Source organism: Penicillium chrysogenum, assembly GCF_028827035.1.
Source record: "Penicillium chrysogenum strain IBT 35668 chromosome Unknown utg000002l_segment0_segment0, whole genome shotgun sequence".
NCBI classification, from domain to species: Eukaryota; Fungi; Ascomycota; class Eurotiomycetes; order Eurotiales; family Aspergillaceae; genus Penicillium; species Penicillium chrysogenum.
The window spans coordinates 3,643,753-3,661,779 of record NW_026622750.1 but is presented as its reverse complement, the minus strand read 5'-3'; the positions used below and the strand labels follow the sequence as shown (position 1 = coordinate 3,661,779).

The following is an 18,027-nucleotide window of genomic DNA, read 5'->3' as shown; positions in this document are numbered from 1 at the left end:
ATATGTATTTCGGAGCGTGTCGTTTGATCTGATTTATCGCTGTCGTGAGGCTGGCTAGGTCGGCCGCTAGAATTGTTTAAAACCATTTGTCAATGTTCCTTTGGGCAGAGGCATTGGCTGGAAGGGTCGACTGTAAACCGCTATCGACCAGCGAGCCCCACACGTCGCCTGGTCGCTTTTGCTTGCCTGAACATTCGGGAGACTTGGCGCCAGTGCGACGCTGCTTCCGCAGAATATGTACTTCTTTCCTTCTTTCCTCGTAAAGTCTCAACGCTTCAATCCACCTGATATTCTTCGCAATATGCGTCGGAGAGGACGTTCCACGACAGGTCTCGATGGGCATTCAGTCGAGAGAGAAGATTTTCTCCTCCCGTTCTGACCAGCCGCATGCGCTACGTGGGGACATGTTGATGCTCGTGGAAGTCACAGAAGTGGTAAGGACGGTTGAAGAAAACAGCAGAAATGAATTTGAATATGTAGGATGTTCTAATTTAAAAAGATCATAGCGTTGTACGTAAAATTGACTATTGCGTTTATGAGCCATGGCTTAGCTTGGTGAACTGGTACCAGACTGTCATGACTCGCACCAGTCCAAGTTTCTGAGGACCAGAATCCTTTAGCTTTTGATGTACCCTGTGTTGTTGAGAATCAACACCCTTGAAGAGGCACCAGAGCCTGCACTTGTTGACAATATCGCATGGTTTCACCTGTCCGTTGAAATATGTTTGTCCGACCCTTAGTGAGTCATGCGGTAATCGAATAGATATCTACCTGCAGAATCAGAATGTATGGGCGAAGAATGCGTGCACTTGCAATTCCCGTTATCGGGAGCAAGCACAACACTCAATTCTGGTCTCGCGATACAATTTGCTATAAGGCTGGAGTGCTTTCTCCTATCACACTCAACAAGTGGGAACACTTGTCACCTCAGCGTAACGCAGACGCAGGCATGGGCGCACAGAGGACGAGATAGAAACACGACTGTGGCGACCAGGAAAATAGCACCTCAGCCGATGAGAGCGAACAAGAAGTTGTACAACAGCATAAAACTGTGTTTGGACATGAAACGGACTTGGAAATACGCGGGCAGACTCAGCTATCCAGAGACAGCAATACGGTTGCTCTTGAATGCCTGACTGGGTAAGTACAATCCCACAAACATAATCTACGATTGGCCTGCTAAAAATATCCAGACAAGGTAACCGACTGAGGTCAGTTGTGATCCATCCCGTTTCCCAACCGAGCACAACGCCCAACGTGACCATTCCACACGCTTTGGAAGGTACTCGCGAAGCGGGCTTCGGGTGTCTTAACTAAGTCAAAGAACACCAGCAATAGCAGGGCCGCGAACAGTAGAAACCGCTGCAAAAGAAGTCACACCTAAGTACCATTCCACAGGTTGGATTTGGATTTGAGTATGTAGTAAGCTTATTGATGTAGTACGCTCTGTTATTCGTCGACAACAGAACCATGTGTTACGTGTTCACTATGCGCCAGCTGTGTGATAATCTGGTTTCCCCAATCAAACTACTATATCGCATTTGCAGAATTGTCCAGTAAGTGGTGGGGCTGATTTCGATCCATACTGTATGAAAGTGTTGTCTTGTGGAACATTTGAAGACGTCAAAGTCTTCCGGTTTCTGTAAAGCCAATAGTGGCTTTTCAAAGACTCGATGACCAAGCAAACTATCTTAAGTAATTTTTCCCATCATGTGGAATGTGGTACACAGCTACGTCGCGTGATCATTAGACGCTCTCAAAGCCACCTGAGAATATTCGTCCTTGGGTTTTTCCTTGATGCTACTGTAGTTCCTCAGAATCCCCTTCCCTTCCTCTCCTCTTTTTCCTCTACAGTCAGTAAGGCCATAGTATCAATACAGCTGTAATTGATCCTTCTCCCTGCTTTATCTCTGAGAGGTTCTATATCCATAACGCTTTTCCTTTACAGTTACTTCCTATCCTAATCCGCCGCTCGCCTACCTCATATATCACTATCGTTGTCAATAATAATAATATAGACCCCAGTAGGTCTGGGAGTATAGGTACTTGAAAATAACCTCTACCTCACTACCAGGACTTTTTTCTAGGACTAAAGTATCCACTATTACGTTTGTAGACTTATACCTTTCGCTAAACACTCATTTGTCGATGGTAATCTGGCATGGATAGTAAGGATATTTATTCGGCTACTACCGATGGATTATACTTAGTACCTATTCCTAGATTGCTTATAGTAATGGTTATAATAGGGGTAACATAATTCCACAAGAGAGCTGACCATCCTACCCAACCCACTAATGTCAAATGTGCACACCCCCCTCTCTTATGACCCTTAAGTTTACATAGCCCACATGTTGGTAAAGCCCTAGTCCTTGGCTACAACGGTGGCGAAGGCCTTCTCCATTGGGGGGTGGGGCGCGCGCGTGTATAGGTATCTCAATTAATTGCTTCCTTCGGTGCTATACGCCCTTGTTCTTCGAAACACGTGCCTGGGGGCCTGGGCGGGACCAACCCGAAAAATGAAGAACCGACTTTTCCCTGTGCCGCCAAACCCGGCTATGTCGCCTGGTTGGGGGTCTTCGTGGCGTCCTTTCTTTTCACGACGGCATTCATTAATGTTCAACTTCTCGAAGTCCACAAATAGTTGCGGGCCGACGCTTGAATCATTCATTCCACGTGTTTGTGCCCCCGCCGTGCCATCAGAGGTCGACTCGTTGGTGATATCAGGTTCAGCATCCGACATTTCCACGTTCCTCGCAAAGTCCCAGGGAGACGGGGCAAGTCATCGTCCGGCATGGGGCGCTTGAGATTCATCTCTGTGTTTCCAGATGATGTAGCGATCCTCCCTAGATGTAACACCAGTGGCGATACTTGGACTTAAATGACGTCGGGACAACGGCGTGCTTGCCTCCACCGGTCGTGGTGTAGTTGCACTTGGATACGTATTTCGTTCTGCATCGTAAAAACCGTCTTCTTCTAAGTTACCGGCGTATTGGCCGTCTGCACCAAACTTGAGCAGAATACCCACAAACTCTTTCTTGTCATTGGTTGCGAGCCAAAGTGCTCTGTTCAGTTGCACCTGGGTAGCATGGGGACATATACGCTGCAACAGGGTCTTCTTCGTTCGGCTTCCACCAGCCATTATGCATTCCAGGGCCGAGAGGTTGAAATTATTTGTGGCTTGTATGTCAGCTCCGCGATCAACCAGGCAGTGGACAATTTCGTCTCGTCCAAGATGACACGCGTTCATGAGCGGAGTATACCCAAGGCGATCTGTATTGTCGATTCTAGCCCCAGCGCTAATAAGCATATTTACAATAGTCGAAGACGAGGTCGTGATAGCATAGTCGAGTGGAGTGTTTTGAATGTCGTCATGCCGATTGACAAATTCCACCCGATCAAACTCACGCATGTTATGAGCTATACTTCCAATTTCCTGGACAATGTTTTGAAAACGTTTGAGGACAGAGATGTGTAAAGCTGGCATGTGGAGAATGTTCGTATCGAATAATGCGTGAGGGCTTTTTCGCAAATACCGACAAGCCAGCTCTTCATATCCAAGCTCAACACAACTGTGCACGGTTGGTTGTTCACGCCTAGCTGATATTAGAATAATATCTCGAAGCTGCTCTTTAGCCCAATGGCTATCTTCGAATAGCTCCACAAGTGTCCCAAGATCTCTCAATATCGGCTGTTCGGATCGGGCGCAGATCGGGACGATAATTCGAAGCCATTTCTTTGGCCACTGTTCCGCGAACAATCTGACTAGGGGGCCAAGGCCTTGTAGAGATGGCCTTGCTTTGCGTTCAAGGAAGCCAATCAGAGCTTGAAACAGATCACATCGACAAAATGCGAACGAGACCAAATCCTCCGTGGATAGATAATCTAGGGCATCATACAGCAATTCGGTGGGGAGTTCAAGTATATTTGCGGGATGGTGGGCGTCATGGCTTCGCGCAAACTCGCTTTGGTGTTGGCGTTGGAAGTGCTCCTGGTTTTCCACACTGAGACCATGAACGCTCTGCATTGGGTGTTGGTTTGTATCCGGTATAGGCGATATTAATTCGCGAGTAGCCATCCCGTATCCAGCGTAATAGTCACGAAGCGCTTAATCCTTAATGATTTGGGGGAGATGCCACTGGGTAGGCCTGCTGGCAATATTCCAAAGTCCTCGCAAACGGTTATGGAAGGGTCATGAGTATATTTATCGTCATTTGTTTCGACTGAGTCTTGCTGGATTTCTTTATACCTTCTCATCATTCTTTAGCCTTCGAAACTAACCGGTCATCAGCAATCTACACTATATTCTTTGGGCCTGATCTTTGCTAGAAAAATTCAACAAATCTTGCCTCAACTCCTCAGCGCGCCACTGGTCATGATCTGATATAACTGGATAACGGTTCGCCAATTGTATGCGGTCTAAAAGCATATAATAATAGCAGACCCGACTGTTGGGCACCACTGATGTCCAGTGCGGCCAGAATTGTCCGGGGCTTTTACCCGCGTTGAGGCGGACACTGATGTACAGACTCCAGACCATGGCTGGAACTGCGAAATCGGACCAGCTATGTTGTTCATCGGGCTTGATAGGCCATTTTTATTGCTTTCCTATTCACCCTCCTCCTTTTTTAACTACCTTGAATTTGAATTTGGGTTGCCAACCCTCAGTAACTTGATCCATCGTTGAATATCAAAAAACCTACCTTGCGGACGCAAAATAAATAACCATATAAACCGACAATACCCATCGCCTGTGCAATCAACGTTACAGAAAGCTTCCCCCTATCATTAAGAATTGTCTAGCGTCAAGTATAGTTGTCCTTGATGTCGATTGCTGATCCGAGACACTATTAACCTCTACGTGTACGTGAGACCATCACATACAAGACCCTGCCCTAGCTCCTGGGATCCCGACCCACTGCTCCAGGATGTAGCATCCCTTGCATTAATGACGCAGTATAGATCATGGAGGGTCTGACCAAGTATAGTCCAGGGAGTGCGCCGAGAAGTCCAGGGCATTGCCATTTATTGGCGACTGGGAACCCTCGTTCCAGCCCGAGATCCACCTCGCTTGATCTGTGGATAGCAACAATTGCATAGGAGGGGTCCCGGTATCCAAGTCCCGCTCCCAGGAGCTTAGATCGTTCCTGAATTTCTCCTGACGATTTCCTACCGTACAAGAAGTCATCCCACATTCTCAGTTCAGACATATTGCCACAAGATTTATTTTGTGATACATATAAGATAGTCAAGAACTCTCTTCATCTCTCAGCTTTCTGTTCACGTCACCCACCAAGCCAATTCCGCACGACACAAGCCGTAACCAGCTCCTCTTAACCCCAACATTTCAATGTGAGTATGGCCGGCCCCACTGTTTACTACAAGTCTTGGAACATGAGTCAATACTAACATAACTGATAGACGATCCTCCTCAATCTTCCTGATGAAATCCTTCTTTGCATAGCGGATAGCCTAGATCAAGCCAAAGATTTGCTTGCGCTGGCTTGCCTCAATCGAGCAGCGAATAATATTTTCCTCGACTGTCTGTACCGGTTCAACGTCCGACGCTAACGCAGCTCTGCCTTGTTTTGGGGGGTTCGCCGGGGCAAATTGGAATTTGTGGAAATGATGTTGCGCGACTACCAAGCGGATGCCAACACCACAGACGGTAGATCTCGCACACCAATCTTTCATGCCATTCGGACTAAGAACGAAACAATTATTCGCACGCTACTTATCGATGAGAGAGCGGACATCAATTGGCAAGATCAACGCAGGCAGACTCCACTGATATATGCCATTGAAAGGAATCTTCTGCCTACTGCATCATTTGTACCGGATTTTGATCCACGTCTGAATGTAGCGGATGCCAAGAACCGGTCTGCTATTTGGTATGCCGTCGCGTTCTGCGATAAGGACCTGGTGCGAGTCCTTTTGGAACGGGGCAGCGATATACGAACGCCAGACTACAAACGATTTTCGCCATTCAGCCTTGCTATTGCCAAGAAGATCCCGAGAATTACCGGGCTGTTACTCCTCCATTCAGATCCCAACTCAAGAAAGACCCTACTGGAGGATGTCACTGTCAGAAACCGTCTGCTCCGCCAAGCCGTACAGGCAAGCCTTCATGATGTCATCGCGCTACTCGTTGCTCATGGCGCAGATCCCAATTCTAGAAATAGAGATGGCCAGAGACTGTTGCATCAAGCCACGAAAAACGGTGACAGGGAGGTAGTCCAACAATTGCTCGCCCATGAAGAGATCTCCATCAATGCAACGGACAGACAGTCCTGCACTGCTCTCCACATCGCAGCAGAGTATGGATGCACGTCGGTAGCCAAGTGTCTGCTAGCTAAGTGCGGTATAGATATCGACGCAAGAGACCGTTACGGTCGCACATCGCAGCAGAGTATGGCAATAAGTCGATCACAAGGCTTCTTTTTGCCTATGGTGCTGTGGATATCAATGCCCCAGATGCTAATGGAGCAACAGCACTTTGCTTAGCTGCGGCTGCAAGACACACACCTATAGCCCTACAGATTCTTGCAGAAGATCATGTTGACGCCAACATGGTCGATCGAATTGGGAGGACAGCTCTTCACCATGCGGCGAGCACAGGAAACATACCGATCGCATGTGTCCTTCTCGCCAAGGAGGATCTGGATCCCAACATTCGCGACGACCAGGGATGGCCCCCTCTCACCTACGCTGCTTTTAATGGTGATTTACGCATGGTGGAACTCTTCCTCGCAAGGGGAGACATACAAGCGAACGTGCAACAGGCCCCTCCACTGTTCCATGCTGCCAAAAAGGGTCATGTGGAAGTTGTACGCCGATTGCTTCAATTTGATACCATCGACGTCAATCAGCAATTTTGGAACAGCTCGCCTCTCTGTGTTGCCTCCGAAATGGGCCACCCGGAAGTTACAAGGCTACTGCTTGAACACACAACACCCCCCGACACCAATCTCAAAACTTATATGGGAGACACTGCACTTTCCTTGGCCGCTTACCATGGCTATCATCAATCTCTTGCTGGAAACAAGTGAACTGGATGCTGCCGCTACCGATAAATTCGGGGACACGGCGCTATGCAAAGCAGCTCGGAATGGACACGAACAGGTTGTCAAGCGTCTCTACAGGAACACTCGTGCAAAATGTGCTAGTGATGTGAAAAGGGCCATTGAAGCAGCTTCCAACTGTAGAATTGCGCTCTACCTTGAAGGCTACTTGAATGAGGAGGGCAACTTTTGCACTTGGCCTTGAACCAGAGGTGGGCTGTGATTGTCTTGTTGGACTTATTTTTTCATCATCCGGGGCTCCAACAAATTACGTAGTTAGTTCACGCACATCTCCCTTCAATATAGCTACAAGCTTCACGATATTTCCATCGCTTCGTTCCGATAGTTCGCTTGTACTAAAATCGCCCACCGTTGTGCAGACTCGTGTCAAATATTCTGCTCGTTTTACGCTATTAGTACGTCAGGGTTGTTGCACGGGTGGTGACAGGTGAAGGGTAGAATCGCACGGCACGCTGTACTTTCATTCTATGATTTTTAGAGTGGAAATTGTAGGCACTATCAGGTAATCTAACATTGAGTCGCTCACAGACGAAGTGATCAGAACAAGAAGGACTGCAGGCAGTATTTGCAACTCGCAAGTGATTATGGAAGGGCCTTGAGCAAATGATTTGTTCCGGCTCAAGCTTGCTGAACTCTTTGTAAATTCTAACAATCTCTTAGCCCCCAGAATCGAACGGCCATCAGCAAAATGTATGAGATTCTGGATGCCCGATCATTGCTAGAAACATTCGGCAAACCTCGCCTCAACTCCTCAGCGCGCCAATAGTCATAATTTGATATAACCGGACAGAGATTCACAGCTTATATGCGGTGTAAAAGCATATAATAATAGCAGGCCCGACTGTTGGGCACCACTGATGTACAGACTCCAGACCATGGCTGGAACTTTGATATCGGACCAGTTATTTTGTTCATCAGGCTTCATACTCACACTAAAAGCGACCGAAGGAAAAGATAAGCCGTATTTTATTGTTTTTCTAGCCACCCTCCTTTTTTAAATACCGAATCTATAACCTTGAATTTGGATTCGGAGTAACTTGATACATCGTTGAATATTAAAAAACCTTAAACCTTGTGAACGCAAAATAAATAACCATATAAACTGACAATATCCATTGCCTATGCAATCAGGCGCGTTTAATCACATGTGAGGATGTACATCCTGAACACTTGCTAATTATATAAAGAGGAAAATCCCAATATACATAGAAGTCCCCATCTGTCACTTTCCTAGTGACCAAATAACCCTCTGGTATCTCTTCATACGGCCTTCTCGTGGTCTTCTCGCAGCCAACGTGCTTGAATTTAGTTGTAGGGCTAAGGTAGCCCAGGATCATCCTGCTGTACCGGCAGCTGAGGTGGATGTCGAGAGATTATTCAAATGATGGTAGAGATGTAATCGGAATTCGACGTTTCTCTATGAAAGGTAAGATAATTGGGGCCCTAATAAGGCTTGAAGACGCAGTATGTTGGAAGTTTGGATAGTTATATAGTAATGGTTTCTTTGGGCATATATGCGTTTGATATTCTAGACCGTATTCTTGTAGGGACCGGGCATCTCGAAAGCTCGTTCCACAAACCCATTGTCCTAAAAAGGCTAGATATTGGTTCGCGAACGTGTTCGAAATTCGCGAATATTAACGGATCGAATCGGCCATAGATTCGAAGCCCTGAAACCGAGGTTCGAATTCGACTCGATCCGCCGAAGTTCGCGAACTTCGAACAGTTCGAAAATTCGTGCGAAGCGGTAACTTTCGATGCGAGGGGCTAGGGTAAATGACACCAACCAATCAATCACTGTAACTATCAATATATGTATAGCAAAATCTCTGCCAATTGAGGCTCACTGAGTATGGTGACGCGAGAGATAGCGAGGATTGAAGATCCGCGCTATGCGACTGCGATCGGTGGCAAGCCGCCAGGAGAAACCTGGCACAACAGGATATTGGAGGCGAACATATTCGCTCCCAAAAGCGGAACCCAGACAACTAAAATGGCCTCCCTCCCAACGGCTGCGTGCCCCGCAAGTGCAGCGCCACGACCGGTGTCATCTAACACGAGGCTGTAATTACCGTGGTAGGTTGAATTTGGCTTGCGCTACTAAAAGTGTCAGTAATTCTCATTCAAATGCGAATAACCTAAACGGAACAACTCACTGGCTTGCATCTTCAGCCAACGAGTCTGATCGAAAGAATGTTCGTATTCTTTAAGCTCATGAATAGCTTGCTCTGACATCTGGTCTGGACGATCAAAATTTATGTTGTATGGGTTGTACCGTTTAGGCTTTTGATCTTCGGTTTCCGCTATCCAGCGGTCGAACTCGATTGCTTCTGGTAAAGGGTGTAATTGACACATGTCAGACAATGACTTGATTAAGGCAATTGTTGGAGGGCTGGGCTCTGAAGCTCTTCGCGTCCTATTAACCGCCAAAGAGCGACATCCTTCGGAGCAAAATGCGAGTTCAGGTGATACTTGACCGCAGATCAAACAGAGATATGATAGTTCCGGGTTTGACATGGTCAAGGTATAAGTGCTCTGCTCCTATTAAAGAAATACGCCTCTCCAATCTCTATACCAAAGAGCGGATAAGAGATATGTAATAATCCGGGAACATTAAGTCTAAGGTCGAAGATACTACACATTTCAAGTGTTAAGCCGGAAGAGGCGACCACTAGTGGGGAAGATTCAGCAAGGAGAGGAATATCTCCACCTTATTTGGGCCAACAATTGCCCGTAGGATGAAGGCAATTTTGGGTCAGTCAAAATCATGGCTGCAACGCCACCCTCCCTCTCCTTTCGTCGAATCGTTCATACCTCCAATGTGAGAGACTCCGTGCGTACCACTGGTCAATATTATGTCCCAAAATCTCGCGATATATTCCTTCCGTCCTCCTCGGCTCAACATTTTGCAATAATCATGCCTCGCCGATTCTTGCTACGGGTGGAACCGTTTCCCAGGAAATAAGAGCTAGGAAAACACGTCGATTACTTGAAGACTTTGACATCTTTTGCAAACCCAGAGGACGTAATTCTGACTGCTTGACTACATCAGTGTGGGTAGGCTATGAAAATGGTGTGGTAATCAATCAGGTTATGACTGACCACAACCGCTTACTAAACCCGAACGTTACCTGAACGCGACGTTGACTTGAAAAGCAATCAAAAGGTGATGGCCGTCCAATGAATATTTGGCTACCAAGCAATACCTAGGCCTACTCTGGGTAGAAATCCTTTAAATATGGATGCGTTGCTACGTAATGTTGCTAGGTAGCGTGGATCGGAGGAAAGTGGGGAAAGGGGCTAGAGCCACTTTCGCTGCGGCAACTCCTATCGGCTGAAGTCGGTGCCGGAAGCTATCCGCAAAAAATGCACCAGATCCCGTAAAACATCGGACCTCCCACTCCTTGCTCGGATAATGCTACACTTGCTCTGCTGCTTTCGGAAACAGTTCGACTGCTGCATATCCGGAGCCAGCCAACATTCCTGTCTGCTCGGTAGCATCAGGTCTTAGTTTCCGACGGTACATCAGCCTATTGATAGCCCGGTATAACCGGGTGCTCGCGAACATACATGGTCATCGCACGATGATTTCCCCATTGAACAGGGAGGACCATCTTGGTAATTAAGGTGCAGATAGCTTTCTCGGAATACCGTGCGGTCCATGATCTAATAACTGTTAGCCTTAGTAGTATCATTCAAACCCGTCGGCGGTTCAGACCTGGCAGTTTTTGGAGTCTTCCTTCTCGACCTACTATACACTAACGCTGTGCTGGTTATCCCCAGTACGCCAGAGTTCCGTTGCTCCGACCGAAGCCCATCAACGTCCCGGATATATCGCTATTAGATATCATTAATATGGATAAAATATGTAGAAGCAGACATGGAAATCAGTCTTCAAAACCCTTGACAATGTCGCTCAATCCAGCTCCAGAGTAAACATGTCCATTGCTACCCCTGTAGCTAAATTCCTCGTCCTGCCATCAAAAACACACGGTTGAGGCAGACTTTTTTCCATAGCATTACTACCCACCGGTGGGCACAGGGGCACTCTGCCCCTAATTCAAAATGTGCTCCGAACCACAACGTGCTGGCCGTCCTGCTGCCCGTATTGTTGCTGCCCATACAACCCATGGCAAAACCAGACCGGACGCTTCTGTAACAGTCCCCGCCAAGACTCCGATCGTCAACCTTGTCCCTAATACCGGCTACCGGACTTGGCCTTACCAAGGCTGAGTCCCGGACCTCGTCGAAAGAATCTGACAGTGGCACCAAGTATGCTCGGCTTTCCAGCAACATAATCAGCGGTTAATGAACGAGAAGTGAAACTCTTGTACCAGTTCCAGAAGAAGAATTCTGGCACTGGGCATCGGCAATTATTCATACCAATAGGAGGATCTAGGTAGAAAAATACTTATAACTAGTCCTTTCGTGCAGTAACCAAATACACGAAGAAATTAGATTTTCCGGGTGTTTTGCCCCTTCCCAAGTCCTTTGGCATGGTATTGCTGGTCTCAAGTATTGCCCTACGAATTCTGCACCGCTGTGGATCCCAGTTTTCAAGCCTGACCGGGAAGTAATCCGTGCCCCTAGCGTAAATTAAGCAGCCAGGCAGCTAACTGTCCAGGGAACAATAAGAATCACTGGTGAAGAGGGGGAGCAGTAACAGAATGGATACGATGGGAAAACGGGCTGGGTGCTATGATTACGATTGACTCTCACGAACTACCTTGCCAGGTTCTGGCGACTCGACTTAGCTAGGTTCCGGATTTAATCACACGTCACTGATAAAGCGTGGAACTCGCCACATTCTGCGAACTGTTTGCCCAGCTTCGCGAAACAACTGGCGAACGATGCGCCAGTGCGCGTGATTTTGTTGATCGCGTACGGCTGCTCGTACATCGATTGAATGCCATTGCTCCAGGATCAATCGGTGACAAGACACATATTGCGATCCTGCTCACGCAGATCGGACCGGAATACATCCTGGTTGTGGATGCGATCCAGAATGACAAGGATCCGCTCAACCCGACCACGATCGGAAATCGACTGTCCAACGCCGAGCAGACGGTCCGACGAAAGGAGTCTCCCGCGCCCCCGCAGGGAGCCCAGGACCGTCAATCAATGCAGTACAGAGAAATCCAAAGAAGTGTACCTACTGCAAGAAGCGCGGCCACGTGGTCGCGGAGTGCTGGAAGAAGCAGCGCGAAATACCCTGGCCCAGGGACCATGCCATGAAGGCTGAACGGAGTGTTTCCGGCTCACCAAGAAATAATATGCAAAATATACCGTCAAGCCAGAGAGAAGATCGGCAGGGCCCGCCGACTTCCAAGAGACCGAGGATCAATATCGTGAGGGCGAGGGTGACAACCCTTTATACCCACGCACCGCAACCCCGGTGGATCCTGGACTCGGCCGCCACCAGCCACATCTGCTGGGACCGGAGCTGCTTCAGCAGTCTGCGGCCCCACCGGGAGATGCTGGACACGGCGGGCGATCCAGTGGAAGCCGAAGGGATTGGTACGGTGAAGCTCACGCTCCGGGGGAAGTTCAACCAATCCCTGGTGTTAAAGAATGTGTACTTCGTGCCACGTGTCGGGATGAACCTGATCAACGTGCCGAAGCTGTTGCGAGACCGCTACTCGGTGGTGGCGCACCCGCAGAACGTCTTTGTGCAACGCCGAGGACGGACTGTGGGGACTGCCTACCATGCGGAGGAGGATCTGTTGATCCTGCGGTGCAATGTGAGCAAAAGATCCCGAGAGCGAGTCCAACTGGCGAGGGCGCCGGCGACCCATGACCATGCAGATTCCCTGGAACCGCAGGCGGTGGCCATAGACGTCGACGACCCTCAGGAGTCAAGTGGCGCAGAATGCGCAGCGTCAACCTCTGAACTCGGTGGTGAAGCTGTGATACTCGAAGAAGATGCGTGCAAAGGAGTGGACCAGGCTTCCGAAGCGTTGTGGCACGCTCGGATGGGACATCTGAACCGGGGAGACTTGAGGGTGGTCCTCCGGCGGACCGGCACTCCGCACTGGCAACGGCCGCAGTGCCCGGCGTGCATGTCGGGTAAGCAGTATCAGAAGAGGAACTCCCGTGCAAGACGGCCACGTCTGCATTCGACGAGAACGTTCGAAATGATCCATTCAGACATTATGGAGATGCCGATTGCCAAAGATGGTTCCAGGTACGTGATCACCTTTACTGACGATTTTTCTCGTGGCTCGTGGGCATATGCCATGAGATGGAAGCATGAAGCACTCCAGAAGTTCCGACATTTTGAGGCCTGGGTGCACCGACAGTTCGGCGCCCAGATCAAAGGGTTCCTCGCCAACAACGGGAGAGAATACCTGCCGATCGGAACACACCTCGAAATCCAGGGAGTTGAGTTTGACACCTCGCCGCCATACTGCAAGGGACAGAATGGACTGGTGGAACGCACGAATCGTACTATCCGGGAGCGGATTAACACGCTCCTGTCTGATGCGAACCTTCCTCCTTCCTGGTGGACCGAGCTTGTGGACACGGTGGTCTATCTGAAGCTGTGCGCTCCAGCGTCGATTTTACAGAAGAAGACACCGTTTGAAATACTATACTGAAAGCCGCCCTCGCTGTTGCATCTGCGACGCATTGGCTCCCGTGCCTGGGTATTGATCCCGAAAGAGCATCGAGCGAAACTCGGACCCCGGTCATCCGAATGCCGATTGCTAGGGTACTGTGAACCGAACCAGTACAAGCTGTATGGAAGCCATTCAGGGAAGACAGTCTTTTCCCGTGATGTCGAGTTCGATGAGAGGACCCCAGTGGCGCCACTCATCGAGGGGGAAACAGGCAACGACCTCCCGGACAACGCTCCTCCATCAGCTGTCTTTCCATCAATGCCAAGTTCAACCAGCGGACTGCCAACACCACCTGCATCGCCATTACCTCCGCTAAATGAGCGAGAGAAAACGCCATCTGGGCGTGAGGAGGAGACACCTCCAGTGGTCAAACCAAGTCAACAAGGGACTGACTTGGCATCGGATCTTGGGTATTCGATCTATGGTCGCAGACGAAGACCGTCACGGCGTCTCCTGGAATCACTAGGCAAGGTGTACTCGGCAGGCACATTGAATACCACACCGGCCAGACAAGTCGACCCGGTGACCTTTCACGAAGCCGTGTCAGGCCCAGACCAGCTGGAATGGTGGGCCGCCATCCAGAAGGAATATGCGTCGCTTCTCGAACACGGAACATGGGAAAAGATTCGGCGAGAGGACGTCCCAGCCAGAGATCATGTGATTGGCTGCAAATGGGTCTTCAAGACCTAAGCCAACGGAACGCGCAAAGCGCGATTGGTTATCAATAGCTACCGGCAAAAACATGGGATTGACTATCACGAAACGTTTGCTGCTGTGTCCAGGATGGACTCCGTCCGCTGCATCGTCGCCAGTACCGTGTTGCGCGGATGGAAACTCCAACAATTCGATGCTGTCACGGCATTTCTTCATGGAGACGTCGACTCGTGTATCTATAAGGAGTTGCCCCAAGGCTTCGAAGAGCCAGGGTACGTATGCCGGCTGCGCCGCTCACTGTACGGGCTGAAGCAGGCTCCGCGGATTTGGTACCAATGCGTCCACCGCGTCCTGGCTTCTCATGGCTTCACCATGGCCCAATCGGACAACTGTGTGTTCTACAAACCAGATTGCGTCGTTTGCGTGTATGTCGATGACTTTCTCGTTGCTGCGGCAAACACCCACGAAATCGAACAAGTGCAACGAGTCTTGCAAGCAGAGTTCCGACTGAACGACCTGGGCACCCCGCGATCGTTCCTCGGAATCCAGTTCGACTATCACATCGATGGGTCCGTGTCTATTCACCAGCACCAGTATATCCAGAAGGTTCTCTCCGACTTTGGTATGGAGAGCCGTCAGCCGAAGTCTACGCCTATGAATACCAAACAAAGTCTGAACCATCGTCCAGACGAGGAGCTTCCGGACGAGGAAGCAAAAGCGCGTTTTGCGACCGCCATTGGATCGCTAATGTATCTGATGGTTGGCACGCGACCGGATATTGCGTTTGCGCTGGGCTTGTTGAGTCGCTTCACGTCTCAGCCGCAATCGCACCACCAAGTTGCTCTACAGCGATTGCTTCGCTACATCAAAGCCACGCAGTCTCATCGTATCACCTACCGTAATGGGCAGTTAATTGGATACACGGATGCCGACTTTGGGGGCTCCGTCGTCACTGACGGGGCATACTCCACATCCGGCTATGTGTTCCAACTTGCAGGTGCGCCAGTTTCCTGGTCGTCCAAGAGACAGGGGGAAGTAGCCACATCTACGACACATGCCGAATACATCGGACAGTACAATGCCACTCTGCATCTGCAGTGGCTCCGCACCTTTCTAGCTGAAACACAACTGTATCGGTTCCGGTCACCAACATCATGGCTGACAACCAGTCCGCCATTGCTCTTTCTCGCAACCCTGAATTCCACAAACGGACGAAGCATTTTAATGTGAAATTTCACTATCAGCGAGCCGTGCTGAATGCAGGCGAGATTGGGTTTCAATATATTCCAACTGAGAAACAGGCCGCAGACGGACTCACCAAGCCATTGGGACCTACGGCCTTTGCCAAATTCTGTAGTCTCTTAGGAGTCGACGCCTCAGAGCCTCCAAGGCAACATGCATGACAGCGCGGGCGCTCTTTCCACTTTATTTTCCCACGAAGGTTTTTTGAGTGGTTTTACTGAGGCCTGACTGCTCTGCGCAATTCCAGTATCGCCCTGCCAGCAAAACGATCCTGAGGGGGAATGTTGTGATATGAGGCTAGTGCAGATCAGGAAGCAAGCCGCACCATCGGAATTAGCTCCGAAATGTCTATACAGACAACCAAGTTGATTTACAATCAACTTGGCTCCGTGCTGTATATATAACCTCATCTTTCCCTCTAGAATAAAACACAATTCATACCTCTGAACTACAACAGAAATACCTTTCCTCAATGGGCGGGCCTTCATATCTGGCCCTTAACATAAGTGAGGCTTTATTAGTTTCGAAAGATGAAAAGCACTTTGAAAAGAGAGTTAAAAAGCACGCTCAGTCGGCTGGGGCGGAGAGACATCAGACATCTTCGCCTAAACGTTTGGATCAGCCAGCCTAAGTCTTTTCTCTTTGATCGGCTGGCTAGTTGCAAAGTGGATTTGTTGAGAATAATATCTTCCACAGGCGCTGTCTGGCTTGCTGGTCCAGGTTGTATTCTACAAACGTCAGTACAGTACAAACTTCAGTAATGGGTCAAAGGTAAGAACTTATGAAGTGCCTCGGACACAAGACTTGCTTGAATCTGCGTGGTCAAATGTGAATAAATTGTAGGGCAGATTGCCTGGGGGTAGAAGACGTATTTAGGGGCTTCTCGGCTCGTCCTGTTTCGCAAGTGCTCTGTTTGCGTGGAGGGGCACCTCCTAATTGAGGCCTGTTGAGAAACGTGTCTGCTTTTCACCGCAATTTTTTCCAGCGACAGCTGCTTTTGCCTTTAAAATGCTCAGCGAGAGAGACTAGTAAGAGTGCTGTTGAGAAAAGGGATGCTGAGTCGGTCAAGAAACGTTGGCTGGCTGATGAATCCTTTACGGCCCTCTTAATTGAGGCTCTGAGGGAATATTCCATCCACAATGACAGGCCCATATTTCTTGTCCTGATCACCTCGTTTGTGAGCAATTTAACGTCGAATCACTGAAAGGGGCCTACAATTTCATCTCTAGAAATCATGGAATTTTTGCCACTGGCCTCGCTTTAGTGTCGTGTTGATTGTGTTGAGCTGTGTGGGTCTGTCTCTGTCCATCTAGACTGCAGAAAGCGATGTCACGGTAGGATGTGCGGGTGCGCAACCCGTTAACCGTGTGGAAGGTTGAAGCCGGGCCATACATTCTGAACAATCAATTTTCGTACTCGTGACTATGAAGAGACATTAGTCAAGTCTTCTTTTCCGTTTTATTTTTTTTTTTTCGAACTTCTCTTTTTGGTTACTATAAGTTTTACAATGTCCTGTTGATCGGGTTTCTGGGACTTTCAACGAAAGTGAAGAGATGTCCCGCTGAAATATGTTTCCTCAATGGGCGGGCGTTCATATCTGGCCCTTAACATAGTGAGGCTTTATTAGTTTCCCCACCAACCCATTGATCTATCCCTTCTATCAAATCTGCTGCTAACCACCCAGTAAAAGTAAAAGCGAATTCCTTCGAAAGCTGTCTGCGTTGATTGACCAACCTAACTCGGTGATCGTAAACCCCAGTGCATAGTTACCTGTGTCTACGTATTCTATAAGAGACACCAAGGCATGATGGAAACAGTACTGCCGAGATCTTGACTTTCTCCTGCGGACAATATGGATGTGTCGAACAGCTCGCCAGAGGAGGAAAAAGGAGGAGAACAGCAGCCCGGTGAATTGCCAATCCTTAGTGATAAGGACAACAATGGGGAACCTTCTGATCATGTCTCTCCATTGGTAAGTGAAACCCTTCGGCTTCGAATCCTTTGGCTCATCGTCGTAGCCTTCCCCTTCGCAACACGAAGAAGAAAGAAGACATACCTTGGCGGCCGAGCCGTTTCAACCCACCTTGAAGGTGCTAGCAGACCTCGAACGCGACGATCCCAAGTTTGCCTTCCCAGCAGCCCGACTCGTTGGATTCTATCGACGCCTATGGGAGCCGTGCGTGTCCAAGCACATCGATGGCCAAGAGCTACAGCAGAGCAATCATACTTTGAAGGAGGCTGGCACACACCTGAGGAAAGAGTGGGACGGTCTTCAGCTTTACCACGAGAAGCGGCTACCTCGACTGCGCTTTTTCGAACAGGCATTGGAATCATCTCGGGAACGACTGATTAGCCTACTCGATGACTGGAACTACCCCTCAGTCCCAGTCTGACAAGGCTGATGGACGTTGCAAGAGAAGAGTAAGGAATTA

At 49.0% G+C, this 18,027-nt stretch overlaps 4 protein-coding genes across 4 annotated transcripts; 1 reads left to right on the top strand and 3 right to left on the bottom strand.

Annotated features, from left to right (window-relative positions):
- Positions 1-2,440: 2,440 nt before the first annotated feature.
- N7489_004790 (uncharacterized protein) lies at positions 2,441-2,743 on the bottom strand (the record flags this gene model as incomplete). Its single annotated transcript, XM_056710542.1, has 1 exon — positions 2,441-2,743. One exon carries the CDS (start codon positions 2,741-2,743, stop codon positions 2,441-2,443), a length of 303 nt encoding a protein of 100 aa, XP_056568963.1.
- Positions 2,744-2,782: 39 nt separating this feature from the next.
- On the bottom strand, positions 2,783-4,027 carry N7489_004789 (ankyrin repeat domain-containing protein; the record flags this gene model as incomplete). Its single annotated transcript, XM_056710541.1, has 1 exon — positions 2,783-4,027. The coding sequence occupies one exon, from the start codon at positions 4,025-4,027 to the stop codon at positions 2,783-2,785; it is 1,245 nt and encodes a 414-aa protein (XP_056568962.1).
- Positions 4,028-5,628: 1,601 nt separating this feature from the next.
- Positions 5,629-7,049, top strand: N7489_004788 (ankyrin repeat domain-containing protein; the record flags this gene model as incomplete). Its single annotated transcript, XM_056710540.1, has 2 exons — positions 5,629-6,409; positions 6,493-7,049. 2 exons carry the CDS (start codon positions 5,629-5,631, stop codon positions 7,047-7,049), a joined length of 1,338 nt encoding a protein of 445 aa, XP_056568961.1.
- Positions 7,050-8,972: 1,923 nt separating this feature from the next.
- N7489_004787 (uncharacterized protein) lies at positions 8,973-9,437 on the bottom strand (the record flags this gene model as incomplete). The annotated part of the gene is given in 3 exon segments (XM_056710539.1): positions 8,973-9,144; positions 9,155-9,179; positions 9,239-9,437. 3 exon segments carry the CDS (start codon positions 9,435-9,437, stop codon positions 8,973-8,975), a joined length of 396 nt encoding a protein of 131 aa, XP_056568960.1.
- Between the last annotated feature and the right edge of the window lie 8,590 nt (positions 9,438-18,027).